This window comes from Trichechus manatus, unplaced genomic scaffold (genome assembly GCF_000243295.1).
Source record: "Trichechus manatus latirostris isolate Lorelei unplaced genomic scaffold, TriManLat1.0 scaffold00038, whole genome shotgun sequence".
Taxonomy (NCBI): Eukaryota; Metazoa; Chordata; class Mammalia; order Sirenia; family Trichechidae; genus Trichechus; species Trichechus manatus.
In genome coordinates, this window is record NW_004443974.1 from 6,598,225 (window position 1) to 6,618,969 (window position 20,745).

At 39.8% G+C, this 20,745-nt stretch overlaps 1 protein-coding gene across 1 annotated transcript; it reads left to right on the plus strand.

The window, feature by feature from the left end:
• Positions 1-6,838: 6,838 nt before the first annotated feature.
• On the plus strand, positions 6,839-7,789 carry LOC101355861 (olfactory receptor 1J4-like). Its single transcript, XM_004375812.2, has one exon. It carries the CDS (start codon positions 6,854-6,856, stop codon positions 7,787-7,789), a length of 936 nt encoding a protein of 311 aa, XP_004375869.1. The 5' UTR covers positions 6,839-6,853.
• The last annotated feature ends 12,956 nt before the right edge of the window (positions 7,790-20,745 follow it).

Consider the following 20,745-nt stretch of genomic DNA (forward strand, 5'->3'; position numbering starts at 1 on the left):
CCCAAGCAATTCTTAAACACAGTGTTTTGTCTATATACCATCATGAGTTTAAAAAAGAAAAAAAAGCAAAACTGTAAACAATATTGAACTGCAGTTAATAGGTTTATCATCCACAGTGGCAGGGGATCTAGTTTCTGAAATTATTTAACATGTTTTCTAGGATTCAGCAAATAAGTAAAAATATTGTGGAAAAGGAAGTGACTCCTCAATATCAAAGTAAGGTATAATATATTTGGAATAGGGGAAGTGGAAAGAACTCTGTGTCAAACGAAAATTGGAGATATCTGTTTGAACTCCTAGTTTTTTATATCAATCAATAGATTGAGATTTATGTATTCTATATTAATGTCTATTCATATCCTACATGCTTTCCACTCCATTCCCAACTCAGCCCCTGTGGTCAACCATTTCTATGAGTTTCTACTTTGAAGGCCCTGGATGGTGCAAACAGTTAATGTACTTGTCTGCTAACTGAAAGTTTGGAATGTTGGTCCACCCAGAGACACCTCAGAAAAAAGAACTTGTGATTTACTTAAAAAAAAAATTACCCATTGTCAAGGTCATAGAAGCTTTCTAGACATATCCAAACTACCTGAGGGACCGAGTTACTGGGACTGAGGGCTGGGGACCATGGTCTCGGAGGACATCTAGGTCAACTGGCATAACATATTTCATAAAGAAAATGTTCTACATCTTTGATGAGTAGTGCCTGGGATCTTAAAAGCATGCAAGCTTTTAAGAAACATCTATTGGTCCCATTCCATCAGGAGCAAAAGAGAATTAAAAAAACCAAAGACACAAGGAAAATATTAGTCCAAAGGACCCATGGACCACATGAACCATAGCCTCCACCAGCCTGAGCCCAGAAGTACTAGATGATGCCTGGCTACCACCACCAACCACTCTGACAGGGATCACAATAGAGGATCCTGGACAGAGCAGGAGAAAGATGTAGAATAAAATTCAAATTCACAAAAAAAGAGCAGACTTATTGGTCTGACAGAGACTGGAGGAAACCCCGAGGCTATGGCCCCTGGACACTCCACTAACTCAGAACTGAAACCACTCCTGAAATCCACCTTTCAGCCAAAGATTAGACAGGCCTATAAAACAAGCAATAACACAAGTGAGGAACTTGCTTCTTAGATCAAACACATATTCGAAATCAAATGGGCAACACCTGCTCAAAAGCAAAGATGAGAAGGCAGGGAGAGACAGGAAAATTGTACGAATGGACACAGAGAAACCAGGGTGGAAAGGGAAAGGGGGAGAGAGCTGATACATTTTGAGGATTAGAGCCAATGTCACAAAACAGTTTAAGTATAAATTTTTGAATGAGAAACTAACTTGCACTGTAAATTATCACCTTAAAAGCAATAAAAATTTATCGACCAAAAACCTGTGGAACAGTCATACACTGTAAAAAGTTGAATAGGCAAAAGTTGTGTGACAGATGTATTTACAACAACAACAACAAAAAGAGTAGGTGCTGAGGCTGCTTATGCACAACGAAACATCTCACTGGATTTGGTTCCTTTGGAGGTTTAGGGTCATGGTTTCATGGGACACCCCAGTTAATTGACCTAACAACGTATTTAATGCTTGTGTTCTACCTCCTAGTTCATTGCATAGTGCCTGGGGTCTTAAAACCTTGCAAGTGGCCACCCAAGACACAAGAATTGGTCTCTATTCACTAAGAGCAACAGAGGAAGAAGGAAAGCTAGAAATTGTAGGAGGAAATGTAATGTTTGGCTAATTGTCCCCAGGAACAACTGCCTCCTTTGCCATTAGACCACAAATGGATGGTGCCCAGCTACCATTGCTAAACATTTTGATCAAAGATTCTATAGAAGAATCCTGACCAAAAGGCGGAACATTCAGAATAGAGTTTCAAATTCTCATGGACCCCAGACTTTCTAGGGACATGTAAGCTGTAAAAAACCCTGAAACTATTGCCCTAGGATAATCTTTAAACCTGAAGTCTTCGTAAAACCAAAGAATAGTTCAGCTTAACTAGTAAAAAATGTTTACTTTGAACATTATGCTCTTTTAAGAACTATCAATATGGGATCAACAACAACTTGAAAGATTAGATAGGAAGCTTAGGGAGCAGTGAATTTATGTTAATGGGGGAGGAACAACTCAGAAAAAGAGGGTGAGGATGGTTGCACAATATGAAGAATGTAATCAATGTGACTGAATTGTACATGTAGAAACTGTTGAATTGTATGTTTTGCTGTGTATATTTCTCAACAACAACAAAATAAATAAAATTAAAAAAGAAAAAAAGAAAACCTATGTAACACATTTCTACTCTGACACGTGTGGGGTTGCCATGAGTCGGACTCCACTCAATGGCAACTTGTTGTGACGGTGTGTGTTTGTGTTATATATATATATACTTCCTAGCTTTGTTAGCTGAGGTGATTAAGAAGCCTTTGAAGCACTGAGCACATCTAATGCTAAATTTGCTATTTAAACACAATTCTCCTCTAAAAGGAATCAAAGTTACTTACTAAAATGGCTAATTCCAAGTCTTGGGCCAGGAAATCACCAGATGAGTCAGAAAAGCTTTGTTGAGGGAGGAAGTAAGGAAGTGCTCAGTGAATCACGGGGACACAGGAAGCAGCTTGAAGGGGATCCCACCAGCTAAAACTGATACAATTTGACCTTCAAATGAATAACAACAGCAACAGATTATGACTGAGAGAATAAATGAGTATCCATGAGTCCCTACAGATATAAATAAATCAACAAAGAAATAAAAAAAGGAGAGATGGGAAACTTCCTTCTAACAGGAGAATCCAACTAATAAAAGTAGAAGGAATGATGGAATTAGAAAATCACCACTTGGTCACTACAATTGCAATAATTATTTCAGGCAAGAATCAGCTATGGATGTTAAATATAGTGGGTAAAATTTTAATAAGAGAAAGTATGTTTATATAGTCTCAAAATATCTACCCAAGTGATATTTATTAATTAAATTTGAAAAGTAAAAATAGTAACTTAAAAAAAAAAAAAAAAACCCAAACCAAACCCATAGCCGTCCAGCCAATTCCAAGTCATAGCGACCCTATAGGACAGAGTAGAACAGCCCCATAGGGTTTCCAAGGAGCAGCTGGTGAATTCGAACTGCCGACCTTTTGGTTAGCAACCTTAACCAATTGACCGAGCTTAAAATCACCAGCAATTGGAAAAAATGATATCATGTTACCTTCTGATAATATGCACTGTGGTATACCTGCCAAAGATCTGAAGCCTGAATCTTAGATACATCATCATCATCATAAAGCAAACATGGTAAAATGTTAACTTTTGGTCAATCTGGGTGAAGGGTATGCAGCAATTATTTGTATAATTTTTAATAACCTTTCTGTGAGTCTGAAATCCCTTCAATATGAAAATTTAAATAAATCCTGCATCCCTGCTGGAACCATGACTAAGAAGAAAGGAGTCCAAGGCATCCCTGACATCAGGGACATCGTCTCCTGTGGCTCCAGTGGTTCAGCCTCTCTGGCTCCTGGACCCACTGCCCCCCAAAGGGCAGTAAGAAATTGGCCAATTAGCCCATAATGACTCCTCCCTTAGCCAGAAGCTTGGGGGCAGTTTGTCTCAGCCCTCTCCCTGATGATTAAAACATCTTTTTGCTCACTGGTCTGGAGCTAGTTAAAGAACATGAAAGTCTGTAGCAGACCTGATGCCCGCGGTATATCTACAGAAAATAACGCCTATGGCAATTAATTTTATTGCTGAACGATCTCTCTCTGCTCTTGATGGAAGCTGCAATGGCCAATAGAAAACTGTTCGTTGCCCATACCTACCATACCTTAGATGCTCCTACCTCTGCCAGACTGCCACAGATAATTCTTCTCTTGGTCTGGATACCTAGTCTCCTCAAGAGAAGCTGAGGATTTGAGCAACAGTCTGGAGCAGGTGTCTGAATCACAATCAACGAGCATAGGTCAGAGGGAGCTGGAACTCTCTCCATGGCAATGGATCTGCGTGTGTGTGTATGGGGTTTTGTATGCGTGACTTTGCATTTATGGGTGTGTGTATTGTGCATGCTTGTGTAGGTGCTGTGTGATAGCTGTATGTATGTAAACTATGTATTTGGCTCACAGCCTGATTCTTTTCCTGAGTTAGACCCAAACTGGGCCCTGTTTTAGCATGTGTAGGCCCCGTTATCAGCCTCCTAAGTGTGTGTTTGAGTGACTTCTACTAAGTGACTGTGATCTTAAACATCAGCCTTACCGTTGATAAGAAGTTCTGCATTCCCACCATTGGGCATCACAGCTAGTAGATGAGAGCTCAGCATCTGGAGTAAGGGTGCTGTGCTCCGCTGCCTGGAGAAGAAGGTGCCTGAACTCACCAAGGGCTGCACAGCTGAGTGGGTGCAAATCTCTGCTCAGCCATGTGTGCTGAGTGTATGTGTGAGCTACGTTTGTGGGTGACACACGTGTGAGAGCAGGAATGTGTATTCTTTGTTATTTGTTGTGTGTGTATGTGCATTGGTCATTGGTGGTGGTTTAGTGACTGCCTGTGACTGAATAGGCTTAACTGTCTTATGCTGACTGCCCTCTCGCAGGTAGGATTTAGGTCGGAAGGGGCTGAAACACTCCTCTCAGTAATGGGAATGTGTATCTTTGTGGCCTTGTGTGCTGCTTGTTTGTGTTGAGTGTGTGACTAGATATACATGTGTGTTATTGTGTGTTGCTTTTGAAATTTTGAATTGTGTGACCCTGTGTGGCTTTGGTGATGCATGTGTATAATGTATAGTGTTTGAGTTATGTATATGTGGCATATGAGAAGCAGGTGTGTCATGCTTGTGTGTCAGTGGTGTATTATGAGTGTGTTTGTGAGTAGTGTGATATGTCCATTGTGTATTGCGTGTCTCTTACTTTACATGTTATTCATGACTTGTATGTATACGGCTGTGTATGAAGTGAAGCACATACTGACTATCCTGCCGTCAGGATGAGAATAGGTCACAGATGGCTGGAATCCCCAAATAAGCAGTGTGAGTGTGTGAGTATGTATGTGTGTGTGTGTGTGCATGTGTACATGTTTGTATGTGATTTGGGGGGCTTCTGAATTGCCTCCATGACCTCTAATATTTCCTTTATGCCCTCTTTCTGGAGTACCCTTGAGTGAGATAACCAATGCCCCAAGCAACTAGCTGTTTCCTGAAAAGGATTTGCTGTCATTTTCATATACTTGAGTGTGACTCAATCTCTCAGAGTTTTGTATTCCTTTTCTTTACTTAATGTCCCATGCAAAGAAATGTTAGCTATCGTACTGAGTAAATTTAGAGTGCAGAATCGCCATTAAGCAGCAGTGAGACCTTAACTTTAGGTTAAGTCCTAATTTGAGTCCCTTAACTCTCTGGCGTCAGTTTCCACGTTTATAATGGAAAGTATTATACTTGCCTTGTGGACTTTACAGGCCCTCAATATTTATGGTTTAAATAGAAGATGATGTATGTAAGTTTTTTTTTTTTTTTCTATTAGAAAATATGTAAATAGGAACAAAGGGAATTAGCTAGGCAGGGAACTAAGAAAATTTAGGATCACTTCAGCTTCCTTGCAACCCTAAAATAACACAGAGTGCCTGGTGCTTGTAGACAACAAAGCGGGAAACTTTTCTGTGCAGTGGTTTAGAGGATGGGCTCTGATCACACAGAAATGTTAGATTGACCTGCATGAACTAGCCGGTATTTGGTCATTTTTACCCAACAGAAGTAGATATTACATACAGTTCAAACATATGTATATATACACACACACCATCTCTGTCACCTACTGTTTTCTGCCTTTGGATGTTTATATCATTTATATTTCCATTTCCTAAAAGCTAAAAATGGTCTCTGGGTGGTGCAAGCAGTTTGCCATTGGCTATTAACCAAAAGGTTGGCAATTTGAACTCACCCAGTGGTGCTGTGAAAGAAAGACCTGGCAATCTGCTTCTATAAAGATTACAGCCAAGAAAAGTCTATGGAACTCAGTTCTACTCTGTAACACATGGGATTGCCATGAATCGGAATCGACTTAATGGCAATGAGTTAACAGGTAGAGAAAGAGCACCTGATCCTCAGTGCAGCTGTGAAGATTTTATCTGGGAATGCAGGGCTGATAGGTGGATTTAATTAGAAAATGCATATAAAGCCCTTAGCATATTTCTCAGCAAAGTGTTCAGCATTATTATGAAAGATAGTTTGTGAACGACTCTGGTTTGGGAGCTATTCTGGCAGCAGGGGATTTTAAACAACCACTCATTTCTAGCGAACCGATAAGTTTACAGTTCTTTGTCAGTAGGACCCAGGCTTCATTCACAGGAAGAGTGTGACAATGTTTCAACAATTCTGCCTCAGCCCTTGGAGTTTTTAAGTCAAAAACAACTGATACTGTTTGCTGAGTCTATTCGCATATTTCTGCCATAGTGAATTGTGTTTTGGCTCTGCCTTGATATGATAAATTATTTCATTATGTCCATCAAGATGTGAACTCATAGACGGCAGGCATCTTACTTTTCTTGTCCATGGCTGCATTCTCAGTCCTTCATAGAGGCCCGGGTTCAGACTCAATGTTCAATAAATAATGGTTGAATAAGGCAATGAATGCCCAGTTTTTCTACACAATGAGAGCTTGTTGGATGTTGTTGGGTGTGATGTTTCCTTGGAGCCAGACTGGGATAGAGTGAATGCATCCACAGGTATGATAAATCAATAGGAGTGTAGTTAAAAATTCACCATTTTCCCAAAGAATTACAGTATGTAACATGATGGTCTTGATCAGCCTTTCTAGGTTCCTGAGGTTCCCAACTCTTCTTCATCCTCAGGATATAGAAGAGCAGGATGAGGCCTAAGAACCAAAGCAGCGTGTCTGAATTCCTCCTCCTGGGGCTCCCCATCCAGCCGGAGCAGCAGGCCATGTTCTTTGCCCTGTTCCTGGGCATGTACCTCACCACTGTGCTGGGGAACCTGCTCATCATCCTGCTCATCAGGCTAGACTCTCGCCTCCACACCCCTATGTACTTCTTCCTCAGCCACTTGTCCCTCAGTGACATCTCCCTTTCATCTGTCACTGTCCCAAAGATGCTGATGACCATGAAAACTCCCCATCAATCAATCCTCTATGTCGAGTGCATTTCACAGGTGTATTTCTTCATACTCTTTGGTTGTGTTGATAACTTCCTTCTTGCAGTGATGGCATATGACAGGTATGTGGCTGTCTGTCACCCTCTAAACTACACCACCATAATGAGAGGTGAGCTTTGTATCTTCTTAGTGGCTGGGTGCTGGTTTTTCTCTTGTGCCCATGCCCTGTTACACACCATTCTCCTGTCCCGCTTGTCCTTCTGTGAAGAAACTATCATCTCTCACTTCTTTTGTGATCTTGTTGCTGTGCTAAAGTCCTCCTGCTCAGATACTTCTCTCAATGAGCTGGTTATCTTCACTGAGGCAGGATTGTTCTTCTTTGTGCCATTGAGTGGTATCTTGGGCTCATATATCTGCATGGCAGTCACCATCCTGAGGGTCCTCTCCATCAAAAGAATCTCCAAAGCCTTGTCTACCTGTGGCTCCCACCTGTTTGTGGTGTCTTTATACTATGGGACACTTGCAAGCGTTTACTTTTTCTCCTCATCAGGCAAGTCCAAAGATAAGGACATAATTGCTTCTGTGATGTATATGGTGGTCACCCCCATGCTGAACCCCTTCATCTACAGCATGAGGAATAAAGATATAAAATGTGCTTTTGATCGCTTTGTTAGGGCCAAGGACTTCTCTTGACATCATTAATTCAATTCTGTCATTGGCACTCATGGGTACCATCAAATATGTCTCCTTAACAATTGTGACTTGGACAACTACTATCTCGAGCACCGTTCTCCCAGTTTCACTTTATCTTTCCTTTCATTTTTTTCACCTGAGTTTTCTTTCCCTCTCACTTTCTCTCTCTGCATTCTGTGAGTTAATCTTCCGCGGTGAAACTCCAAACCCTCCCATACCCAGTGGTGTTCACTGTAAGTCTGTGCGTCTTTGAAGCACACTTCCCTGGGCTTTGAGAAGTTTTATTTTTTTCCGTTTTTTCTCCCATAAATCTCTGTATCCGGTACTGATATCAACACATATTCATCTGAATTTTCTTAATTCCACCAAACTTCATTTATTTCATGTGTGATGAATTCAGAAGATAAACCAAACTGCTTTGTCTATTGGCAGAGATGAGAGTAGCTATCACAGCTAAGTTAATTAAGAATTTAAATGTATATTTTATTTAATACTCAGAAAATCCTCTTATAAGGGTGCCAATACTTTCCCAATTTACAGAGAAGGAAACAAATGCCCAAGCAAATTAACTAAGTAGCTGCCATATGACTTAAACCCAGACTTCAAAATTGTGTGTTTAATCATGTTACTTTATTGCCATTAACCTGATTTCTAACGCCAGTTTGACTGTAAATATACAATTATACATAATTTTTTCCCTATGTGATTAATTCTGTCTGTGTCTTATTTGAGAAGTCTTTATTTACGCAAAGATCTTAAACATATTTCCCTAATTTTTGCCTTAAAAATTTCTGGTTTTGCATTTAATATTTATATCTAAAGTCCATCTGGGTTCATTTTTTGTGTATGCTTTAAGGTATGGATCCAGATTAATTTTCTTCCATATGGATATCCAACAGACACACAGCAATTTATTGAAAATTCTATCCTTTCCTTATTGCACTGCAATATTGTCTTTGTCATAAATCAAATGACTAAATATTAGTTATTGTGAATAAGTTACCTTGACTATTTTTCCCGTTGCAGTTCCATGTGAATTTTAATTGTTACTTGACAATTAAAAGCAAATCAAACTATTGGTATTTCATGACAGCATTGAATATATAAAACAGCTTTAAACATTCAATCTTTATTATGTGAATATGTCACATATCTTCATTTATTTAGATCTTCGAACATCTTCTGTACAACATTTTCTTAAGTATTTCATATATGTGTACAATGATAAATGGTATAATCATTTAAACATTATATTCTACTTGTTTCTGATATAGCCTGTTGCTGTCAAGTTGATTCCGACTCATAGTGACCCTATAGCTTCTGATATATAGAAATACAATTAACTTTTGTATGTGGCCATGATATCTAGTGACTTTGCTATTTTCGCTTGTTTTTTCTTATAATTTGTATATTGTATTGGATATTTAGGTAAGCCATAATGTTATCTGTGAGTAATAAAAATTGAATTTTTGGTTTTGTCCCTCTCAATACTTGAACTCTATTTCTTTTTCTTGAATTTTTAACTTACTGACTTCTGATACAATCTTTTCATAGCAATTTTTTAGGTATAATTTACACATCATAAAACCCACCGGTTTCAGGTGTACTATTCAATGACGTAGTAAATTTACGAAGTTGTGCAACCATCACCACAATCCTGTTTAAGAACATTTCCACCACATCACTAAGATTTCTCTGGCCCATTTACAGTTATAACTTGTCCCACCCCCAGCCTTCAGACACCACTAATTTCCTTTCTGTCTCTATAAATTTGACTTTTCTGGAATTCTAGATACAGGTAGTTCCCAGATTTTGAAGGAGTTCCATTCCTAAGTCTGTCTTTAAGTTGAATTTGCACGTAAGTCATATCTAACATACCTAGGTACAATTTGTATCTAATGGCAGTCAAATGTTTGTCTTGTTGTTGCTGATAGGTGCTATAGAGTAGGTTCTGACTCACAGTGACCCTATGTACAACAGAACGAAAGACTGCCCGGTCCTGCACCATCCTCACAATTGTTGTTATGCTTGAGCCCATTGTTGCAGCCACTGTGTCAATCCATCTCATCGAAGATCTTCCTCTTTTTTGCTGACCCTCTACTTTACCAAGCATGATGTCCTTCTCCAGGGACTGGTCCCTCCTGATAACATGTCCAAAGTATGTGAGACGAAATCTCGCCATCTTCACTGCTAAGAAGCATTCTGGCTGTACTTCTTCCAAGACAGATTTGTTGGTTCTTTTGGCAGTCCATAGTATATTCAGTATTCTTTACCAGCACCACAATTCAAAGGCATCAATTCTTCTTCACTCTTCCTTATTCATTGTACAGCTTTTGCATACATATGAGGCAGTTCAAAATAACATGGCTTGGGTCAGGCACACCTCAGTCCTCGAAGTGACATTTTTGATTTTTAACACTTTAAAGAGGCCTTTTGCAGCAAGTTTACCCAAGGCAATATGTCATTTGATTTCTTGACTGCTGCTTCCATGGGCATTGATTGTGGATCCAAGTAAAATGAAATCCTTGACAGCTTCAATCTTTTCTCTGTTTATCATGATGTTGTTTATTGGTTCAATTGTGAGGATTTTTGTTTTCTTTATGTTAAGGTGTAATCCATACTGAAGGCTGTGGTCCTTGATATTCATCAGTAAGTGCTTCACATCCTCTTTGATTTCAGCAAGCAAGGTTACATCATCTGCATATTGCAGATTGTTAATGAGCCTTCCTCCAATCCTGATGCTGTGTTCTTCTTCAGAAAGTCCAGTCTCGGATTATTTGCTCAGCATACAGATTGAATAAGTATGGTGAAAGGATACAACCCTGATGCACAACTTGCCTGATTTTAAACCACGCAGTATCCTCTTCTTCTGTTCGAACTACTGCATCTGGGTCTATGTACAGATTCCTCATGAGCACAATTAAGTGTTCTGGAATTCCCATTCTTCTCAGCATTATCCATATTTGGTATGGTCCACACAGCCAGTACATTTGCATAGTCAAGAAAACACAAATAAATATCTCTCTGGTATTTTCTGCTTTCAACGAAGATTTGTCTGACGTCAGCAATTATATCCCTCGTTCCACATCCTCTTCTGAATTCAGCTTGAATTTCTGGCAGTTCCCTGTCACAATATACTGCTGCAACCGTTTTTGAATTATCTTCAGCAAAATTTTGCTTCTGTGTGATATTAATGATATTGTTTGATAATTTCTGCATTCTGTTGGATCACCTTTCTTTGAAATGGGCACAAATATGTATCTTTTCCAGTTAGTTGGCCAAGTAGCTCTCTTCCAAAATTTTGGCATAGATGAGTGAGCACCTCCAGTGCTGCATCTGTTTGTTGAAACATCTTAGTTGGTATTCTGTCAATTCCTGGAGCCTTGTTTTTCACCAATGCCTTCAGTGCAGCTTGGACTTCTTTCTTCTGTACCATCGGTTCTTGATCATATGCTAACTCTTGAAATGATTGAATGTTAACCAATTCTTTATGGTACAGTGACTCTATATTCCTTCCATCTTCTTTTGATGCTTCCTGCATCTTTCATTATTTTGCCCATAGAATCCTTCCATATTTCAATTCGAGGCTTGAATTTTTTCTTCAGTTCTTCCAGCTTGAGCAATGTTGAGCGTGTTCTTCCCTTTCGTTTTCTAATTCCAGGTCTTTTCACATTTCATTATAATACTTTAGTTTGTCTTCTTGAGCTGCCTTTGAAATCTTCTGTTCAGCCCTTTTACTTCATCGTTTCCTCCATTCACTTTAGCTGCTCTACGTTCAATAGCAAGTTTCAGAGTCTCTTCTGACATCCGTTTTGGCCTTTTCTTTCTTTTCTGTCTTGTTAATGACCCCTTGCTTTCATCATGTATGATACCCTTGATGTCATCCCACAACCGGTCTGGTCTTTGATCATTAATGTTCAATGCATCAAATCTATTCTTGAGATGGTTTCTAAATTCAGGTGAGACATACTTAAGGTCATATTTTGGCTCTTATGGACTTGTTTTAATTTTCTTCAGTTTCAGCTTGAACTTGCACATGAGCAATTGATGGTCTGTTCCACAGTTGGCTCCTTGCCTTGTTCTGACTGATGATATTGAGCTTCTTCATCGTCTCTTTCCGCAGATGTAGTCAGTTTGATTCCTCTGTATTCCATCTGGTGAGGTCCACGTGTATAGTCGCCATTTATGGTGTTGAAAAAAGGTATTTGCAATGAAGAAGTCGTTGGTCTTGCAAAATTCTAACATGCCATCTGTGGCCTTGTTTCTATCACCAAGGCCGCATTTTCCAACTACTGATCCTTCTTCTTTGTTTCCAGCTCTCACATTCCAATCACCAGTAATTATCAATGCATCTTGATTGCATGTGTAATCGATTTCAGACTTCAAAAGTTGATTAAAATCTTCAGTTTCTTCATCTTTGGCACTAGCAGTTCATGTGTAAATTCAAATAATAGTCATAATAGTTGTAGGTTTATGGATATTATCTTATCACTGACAGAGTTGTACTTTAGATCTTGAAATGTTATTTTTGATGATAAACGTGATGCTGTTCCTCTTCAATTTGTCATTCCCGACATAGTAGACCGTATGATTGTCAGATTCAAAATGGCCAATACCAGTCCATTTCAGCTCACTAATGCTAAGTAATCGATGTTTATATGTTCCATTTTACTTTTGACGATACCAGTATTCCTAAAGTCATACTTCATACATTCCACGTTCTGATTAATGGATGTTTGCACTGTTTTTTCTCATTTTGAGTCATGTTACTTCAGCAAATGAAGGTCCCGAAAGTTATACTCCATCCATGTCATTAAAGTCAACTCTACTTTGAGGAGGCAGCTCTTCTCCAGTTGCATTTTGAGTGCCTTCCAACCTGAGGGGCTTGTCTTCCAGTACTTTATCAGACAATGTTCCCATGTGTCTTAGTAATCTATTGCTGCTAAAACAGAAATACCACAAGTGGATGGCTTTAACAAAGAAAAGTTCATTTCTTCACAGTAAAGTATGGTAAAAGTCCAAATTCAGGGCATCAGCTCCAGGGGAAGGCTTTCTTTCTCTGTCAGTCTTCTCATCAATCTTCCCCCAGACTAGGCGCTTCTCCTCGCAGGACCCTGGGTCCAAAGGATGCTGTCTGCTCCTGGCACTTTCTTGGTGGTATGAGGTCCCCCCATTCTGCTCACTTCCCTCTCCTTTTATCTCTTGTAAGATAGAAGGTGATGCTGACCACAGCCTAGGGATACTCCTTTTACATTGAATCAAGGATGTGAACTAAGTAAGAGTGTTACAATCCCACCCTAATCCTCTGTAACATAAAATTACAATCATAAAATGGAGAACAACCACACAATACTGGGAATCATGGTCTAACTAGGTTGACACATATCTTTTTGGGGGGACATAATTCAATCCATGACACTGTGCTATTCATAAGGTTTTCAGAAGTGACCACCAAGCCCTTCTTCCTAGTCTGTCTTAGTCTGGAAGCTCCGCTGAAACCTGCCCACCATGGGTGACCCTGCTAGTATTTGAAATATCAGTGGCATAGCTTCCAGCATCACAGCAACACACAAGCCACCACAGTATGACAAACTGACAGACAAGTGGTGGATTTTGTCTTAGTATATAGTGTACATTTCTATACACATAAAACATTAAAGAAACTCTTCCAGATACACTAAAACATCTTTAACGTAATAATACAGTAATAATAATGTTTTGATGTGAGTAGCAAAGCAGTGCCCATTTGTTATTACGAGCCATTTCATGTACCTCGTATTTGTAATATAACAGGCTTTACCGGGGTTGGTTTGAAACTGTTCATTGTATGTAAGTCGGACATGCTTATCCTGGGGACTGACTGTAGGTGGAATCATACAATATACGCTCTTTCGCACTTGGCTGCTTTCACTTAGCATGATATTTTTAAGGTTCACCCATGTTATAGCACACATTAGCATTTTATTCCTTTTGATTGACAAATAATATTCTATTATATGAATATACCACATTTCGTTTATCCATTCACCAGTTGATGGTCATTTGGGTTGTTTCTACTTTTTGGCTATTATCAGTAATGCTGCTATGAACACTCATTTACTATTTTTGTGTGAACATATGTTTCCCATTTTCTTGGGTATATATCTAGGAGTGGAGTTGCTGGGTCATATGGTAACGCTGTATTTAACCTTTTGAGGAACTACCCATCTACTTTCCAAAGCAGCCTTACCATTTTATATTCCCACATACAACGTATGTGTGTTCCAATTTTTCCACACCTTTCCAATATGTGTTATTGTTTGTCTTTTGGATTATAGTCATCCTAGTTGGTGTGAAGTGGTAACTCATTGTGGTTTTAATTTACCTTTTCCTAATGACTAGTGAGGTGCCCCGGTGGCGAAGTGGTTAAATACCTTGGCTGCGAACTGAAAGGTTGGCGGTTTGAACTCACCAGCCACTCCACGGGAGAAAGATGTGGCAGTCTGCTTCCATAAAGATTACAGCTCTGGAAACCCTATGGGGGCAGTTCTACTCTGTCCTATAGGGTTGCTATGAGTCAGAAACAACTCAATGGTGAAGGGTCTGGCTTTGGTTTTAGAATGACTGGTGAAGGAGCCCTGGTGGCACAACAGTTAAGTCCTTGGCTGCTAACCGAAAGATTGGTGATTCTAACACACTCAGCAGCTCCATGAGAGAAAGACCTGGAGATCTACTTCCATGAAGATTACAGCCTAGAAAACCCTATGGGGCAGTTCTACTCTGTCACATGGGGTCACTATGAGTCAAAAATCGACTGAATGGCACACAGTGACTAACGATGTTGACCATCATTTAACATGTCTGTTGGATATATGTTCTTTATAGAAATGTCTTTTAAAATCCTTTGTTCATTTTTAACTTTGATTATCTTTTTATTCTTGAGTTGTAAATGTTTTTATATATTCTGAATACCAGACCCTTGTTAGAAATATGATTTGCAAATATTTTCTCTTATTTTTGGATTGCATTTTTACTTTCTTGATAGTGAATGCAGCCTTTATGGAGCATGAATTATGGGTCTAAACCTTTGATGGGCTCTTGTGGGGAGAGAGAAGTCAACTTTGTGACTATCAACTTTGGGATATGCTTAGATTTTCTGTTGTTGCATATTAAATAACCACAAAACCTACATGGAAATGACAAAGTAACATGGTAAATGATTGGGACCATTAATGCCATCTACGACAAGTTGCTAATAACTTCTGAGGACAGAGTAAATATGTTTCAAATAGTTGTGTGATGTGTTAAAGGAGCTATAGGAGGCTTTTTAAATGAAGCAGAATGAGTAAACTTTCAGAAGGCAGAAAGCTGAGAGCTGGAACTAGCAAAATGAGCATCATTTAAAGAGTTAAAAAGTAGCCAAGACGTCCACTGCAGGCACAAACAAGGTTGGGAGGTTGAAAATATGTTTAAGCAAGTTGTAGAATCACTCTGTTGTTGGAGTATCTAGGGTTTTTATAGAGAGGGAACATTCTTTTTGCTTCCTAATGGATTAATTAATCTTCATTCTAATGTCATTTTTTCACTGAAGCTTTCCCTGACCACCTTCTTTGAACTCCCTTACTCTTTTCCTTCTGTATTTTTCCCTATAGCACTTACAACCTTTTCTTGTAACATGTTTTATATTTTACTTATTAATTTTGTTTATTGTCTATCTCTCTAGTAAAATATAATTTCTGTCAACATAGGGAAATGTATCTGTTTTCTTCACTGTTATATCCCCAGAACATAGTATTTAGTTGGCACCCATACGTGTTTGTTGAATAGTCATTATTCAATATTTTTTGTTCCTGTTGTTGAGTAACTTTGAGTTGATTCTGACTCATAACAACCTCATGTGACAGAGTAGAACTGTCCCATTGGGTTTTTTTGGCTGTAATCTTTATGGAAGCACATCACCAGGCCTTTCTCCTACAGAGCCAGTAGGCGGGTTTGAACAACCAACCTTTAAGTTAGCAGCCGAGAGCTCAACCATTGTGCCGGCAGGGCTCCTTATTCAGTATTTACTGCACACCAATTAAATCCTATCTGTGTGCTGGATGTTGACATTTGGGCATAGAATGGATACACAGAATAGTCATAAAGCAAATACCAAGAAAGGATTACATGTATGAGGTATTTATTGGGAAAATCCCTGTGTGAGATAAAGGGGAAGGAGAAGAAGTAGGCAGGGAGAGCTTTCCGACTGCAATGCAGGCCTGACACCTGTGAAAGGAGACAAAGAGGATTAGTTGGGAAAAGCCTCAAACCACAGTGAATTTCTCAGAAATTCTTGGCCAGGCTGATAGGCAGTACCCTAAGCAGTAGCTGTTCATTAGAGGAATGTTACATTGGGCAAAAAAGGCCCAGTGATATAACACTGTTGTCTCATTCATTGGTTGAGAGAAGCCTGGAGCAAGTGTGGCTTCAGCGTGAACACTGCAGGGGATCCACAGTTGTGGCATCTGGGACTGTCAGTCAACAATGCTCCCTGCAGTAGGTTCTCTTGAAGGGAACTCCAGGTGGTGTACCTCCATGGTTGCCATACATTTGTATCATTATTTTATTTAATCTTCACATTAGTCTAATGAGGCTGCTGCTATTGTTATTCTGATTGTACAGCTGTGGAAACTGAGGCTGTGGGAATTCACTTAAATTGCTTGTGAGCACAGTGCTACTAAGTATCAGAGCTTAGAACCAATTCCTCTTGAATAAGGCAAGATTCCTGCCCTGCAGGGGCTTCGAGGTTAGCAGAGAGACCTTTAAAAATTAGTAAATGAGCAAGTGGCAGAACAGGTGTTGATCTCTGGGCAGTGTATATGTATGCCCTTGGGATCAATCCCTCTACTCTATCATCTCTGGAACAAGCCTCAGCCCCTGCCTTGCATGGCATCTCAAGGGAGTGGAGAGACCTGCAAGTTCTCAGAGAACAGTGGAATTTGTGCTCTGATGGAGGTTGGGGTCTGCGGTGTGGGAGTCTGCAAGGGCTGGGCCCTACCCCAGCCCATTTTGTGATGTATGGAAACAATGCTGTGTGTCCTTCAGAGGCCAAGGCTGTCCATGTCCACTGCTGTTCCTAATGACCTGGCAGAGGGGAGCCCAACATGTCACTGACATTAGGGACATTTTCCCCTGTGATTCCTGTGGCTCAGCCCCTTTGGCCTCTGCACAGGATACATCTCAAGAGGAAGGCAGGAAATTGGGCCGTTAGCCCTGTTGGCTCCTTCTCTAACCAGAAGTTTTCCCCTGGGTCTTAGTCTTATCGGTACGCAAGGATCTTAATGCCCATTATTCTGGTGCTTACAAACAGACATGGAAGGTGCTAAAGATCCTTAGGCCACAGAAGCATAAGAACAAAGGTGAGGACTCAGGTAGCAGCTTGGACCTCTAAGGACTGACACAGAGCACAGCACGGTTGGGAACCACCACTTGACTTAGATATGTGTATCTGGAAAGTATGCGTGTTTGTGTTGCTTGTATAACCATGTATTTTTAGTGGGTAATTGACTCACACACTGTTTCCTCCTTGGAAATATATAGATCTGCACTGTCTAATATAATAGCCACCAGTCATATGTGGCCATATACATTAAAATTAGTTAAAATTAAATAAAATAAAAAATTTGGTTCTTCAGTTGTGCCAGTCACAATTCAAGTGCTCAGTAGTCACATAAGACTAGTGGCTGCCATATTGGACAGTGCAGATATGGAACATTTCCATTATTGCAGAAAGTCCTATGGAACAGTGCTTGTATAGACTATACCCATATCCATTGCTATGGAGTCGATTCTGACTTGTAACAACCCTATAGGACAGAGTAGAACTGCCCCATAGTGTTCCAAGGCTATAAATCTTTTTTTTTCTTTATTTTATTATTGTACTTTAAGTGCAAGTTTACAATTCAAGTTAGTCTCTCATACAAAAATTTATACATACATTGTTATGTAACCTTAATTGCTCTCTGTATATTGTGACAGCACACTCCTCCTTTCCACCCCTGATTTCTTGTGTCCATTCAACCAGCTCCTGACCCTCTCTGCTTTCCCATCTCACCTCCGGACAGGAGCTGCCCATTTAGGCTCATGCATCTACTTGAGCTAAGAAGCACATTCTTCACAAGTATCATCTTATGTCCCATAGCCCAGTCTAATCTTTGTCTCAAGAGTTGGCCTTGGGAATGGTTTTAGTTCTGGGTTGACAGAGAGTCTGGCGGCCATGCTTTCCGGCTTTCCTCCAGTCTCAGTCAGACCATTAAGTTTGGTGTTTTTAGTAGAATTTGAGTTCTTCACACCACCTTTCTCCTGCTCTGTCAGGGACTCTCTGTTGTGTTCCCTGTCAGGGCAGTCATTGGTGGTAGCCAGGCACCACCTAGTTCTTCTGGTCTCAGGCTGATGTGGTCTCTGCTTTATGTGGCCCTTTCTGTCTCTTGAGCTAATACTTTGCTTGTAACTTTAATGTTCTTCATTCTCCTTTACTCCAGGTGGGTTGGGACCAACTGATGCATCTTAGATGGTTCCTTACTAGCTTTTAAGACCTCAGACAACACTCACCAAAGTAGGATGCAGAACATTTTCTTAACAAACTTTGTTATGCCAGTTGACCTAGATGTCCCCTGAAAGCATGGTCTCCAGACCCCTGTCCCTGCTACTCTGTCCCTCAGAGTATTTGGTTGTATTCAGGAAACTTCTTGGCTTTGGTTTAGTCCAGTTGTTCTGACATCCCCTGTAGTGTGTGCTGTTCTTCCCTTCACCTAAGATGATTCTTATCTACAATGTAGTTAGTGAATAATCCTCTCCCTCCCTCCCCACCCTTGTAACCATCAAACAATGTTTTCTTCTGTGTTTAAACCCTTTCTTGAGTGCTTATAATAGTGGTCTTATACAATATTTGCCCATCTGTGACTGACTAAATTCACTCAGCATAATCCAAGGCTGTAAATCTTTACGGAAGCAGACCGCCACATCTTTCTCCTGCAAAACAGCTGGTGGGTTTGAACTGCTGATATTTCAGTTAGCAGTCGAGCTCTTAACCACTGTGCACCAGGGTTCCTTGTACAGATCATTTCTAGAGGGCTAGAAATCTCTTGCCAATGTGTGCAGGTATTTTTGTATGTTTTTGTATTGATGTGTGTGTGTTGCTTTTTAAATGTTACTCGTAGTGTGTTATCAGGACTTTGTTTCTCTTTGTGGCTGAGTAATCTTACATTGTATGTATGTACCACATTTTGCTTATCCATTCATCTACTGATGGGCATTGTTTCCACCTTTGGGCTACAACATGAATGGCCACCTTTTGGCTACATGAATGAATCTTGAAAACATTATGCTGAGTGAAGTAAGTTGGTCACAAAAGGACAAATATTGTATTATTGCACTTACATGAAATTTCTAGAATAGACCAAAGTTTATTAGTGGTTACTAGGGACAGGAGAGGAGGGGAAAAGGGAAGTCATTACTTAGGGCTCACTAAATTTCTGTAAAAGGTGATAGAAAAATTAGGGACTATACAGCGATAATGGCTGCTTAACATGATGAATGTAATTAACCACAGAATTGTACATGTAAAAAATGCTGAAATTGTAAATGTTCTCTTTTATATATGTGTGTATATACATGTGTGTGTATATATATGTATATATATGACACAATTGAAAAATAAGTTTTCTGTGTGTTATGTGTGACTGCATTGGATTCTCAGTGCGTGTAGTGAAATGTGTATGTGTGTGTATATGGTGTGTGAGTTGTCTGGGTGACTAGGTGTGGTGTTTGTGGTTTTTGAATTGTGTGTGACAGAGCGTTTCATTTAACAGTTGTTTGTAAATTGCTGTGAAATCCTTGCAAGCCTCTACACTTTTCAACTAGGGTGAGTATAGGTCATAGGGGGCTGAAAATCAGCACCTTGGGTTTGTTTTTTCAGTGACACTGTGTGTGCCTCTGTGTGTGTTTTTGTGTGTCACATTCACACTGAATGCATATAGAACAGGGGGAGCTGAATGTGTGACATAGCAATACATGTGTGCATTTGGCCTGGTGAAACAGACTCACAGCCTGACTCTTCTCTTGTCTCTGCTTTAGACAGAAACAGGCAGCTTGAAACTAAGTAGGTGGCAGTTTCTGCATGTGATTTGACGGCTCCTCAATTTCTCTGGGTCTTCGTAGACCTTCCGCAATTCCCATACTTCTACTTTTGAGAGCATGGAGTGGTCAATTTTGGAATCTAGTCAGAACACTGTGACTTTTGATATAACTTCCCAGTCCTACAGCATCCACAAGATCTTGATACTCTGGGTGCATCACTGGGCAAATTCTCACATCACTCATTCCCTATGTATGCTCAGAACTCAGCCTTTTGGAAGCAGTGGAGATGGATGGGGAGAGATAATGAGAGATACAAAGAAGAATATTTATTGGCAAGTTTATTAAAATGTAGGATAGTCAAGGGCTGTGGGGGCATTAATTCACAGAGGCCACGGTCTAGCTCTTCAAAGCTTCCCTGCATGTGGGAGAGACCACAGAGGTATACAGATTTCAGGAAGCTGCTTTATTTTGATTGACAGCCTCCTCATATATTTATTATCTTTAGTTCCTGAAGTGTAATCTTGGTCATTCATCCTGCCAATATAATAAGAGTTAATGCTTTGAGCATTTACTTTGTGAAGGGAATGTTCTAAGCATAATTACATGTATTAGTTCATTTAATCATTCCAATAATGCTGTGTATATGTGTGTGTGAGAGAGAGAGAGAAGAAGCATTTGGGATAATGTCACATAACTAGTAAATTGTAAAGGCAAGAATCAGACATAAGCACACAGCGGTCTGGCTGAAGAACCATGCTGTAAATCAGGACTCTATGAGATTGTTCACTAGAATGTGAGCTTCCAGAAGAAAGGACTCTGTCTTATTTACTACTGTCTCCTTAGTGGCAATCATAGTATCT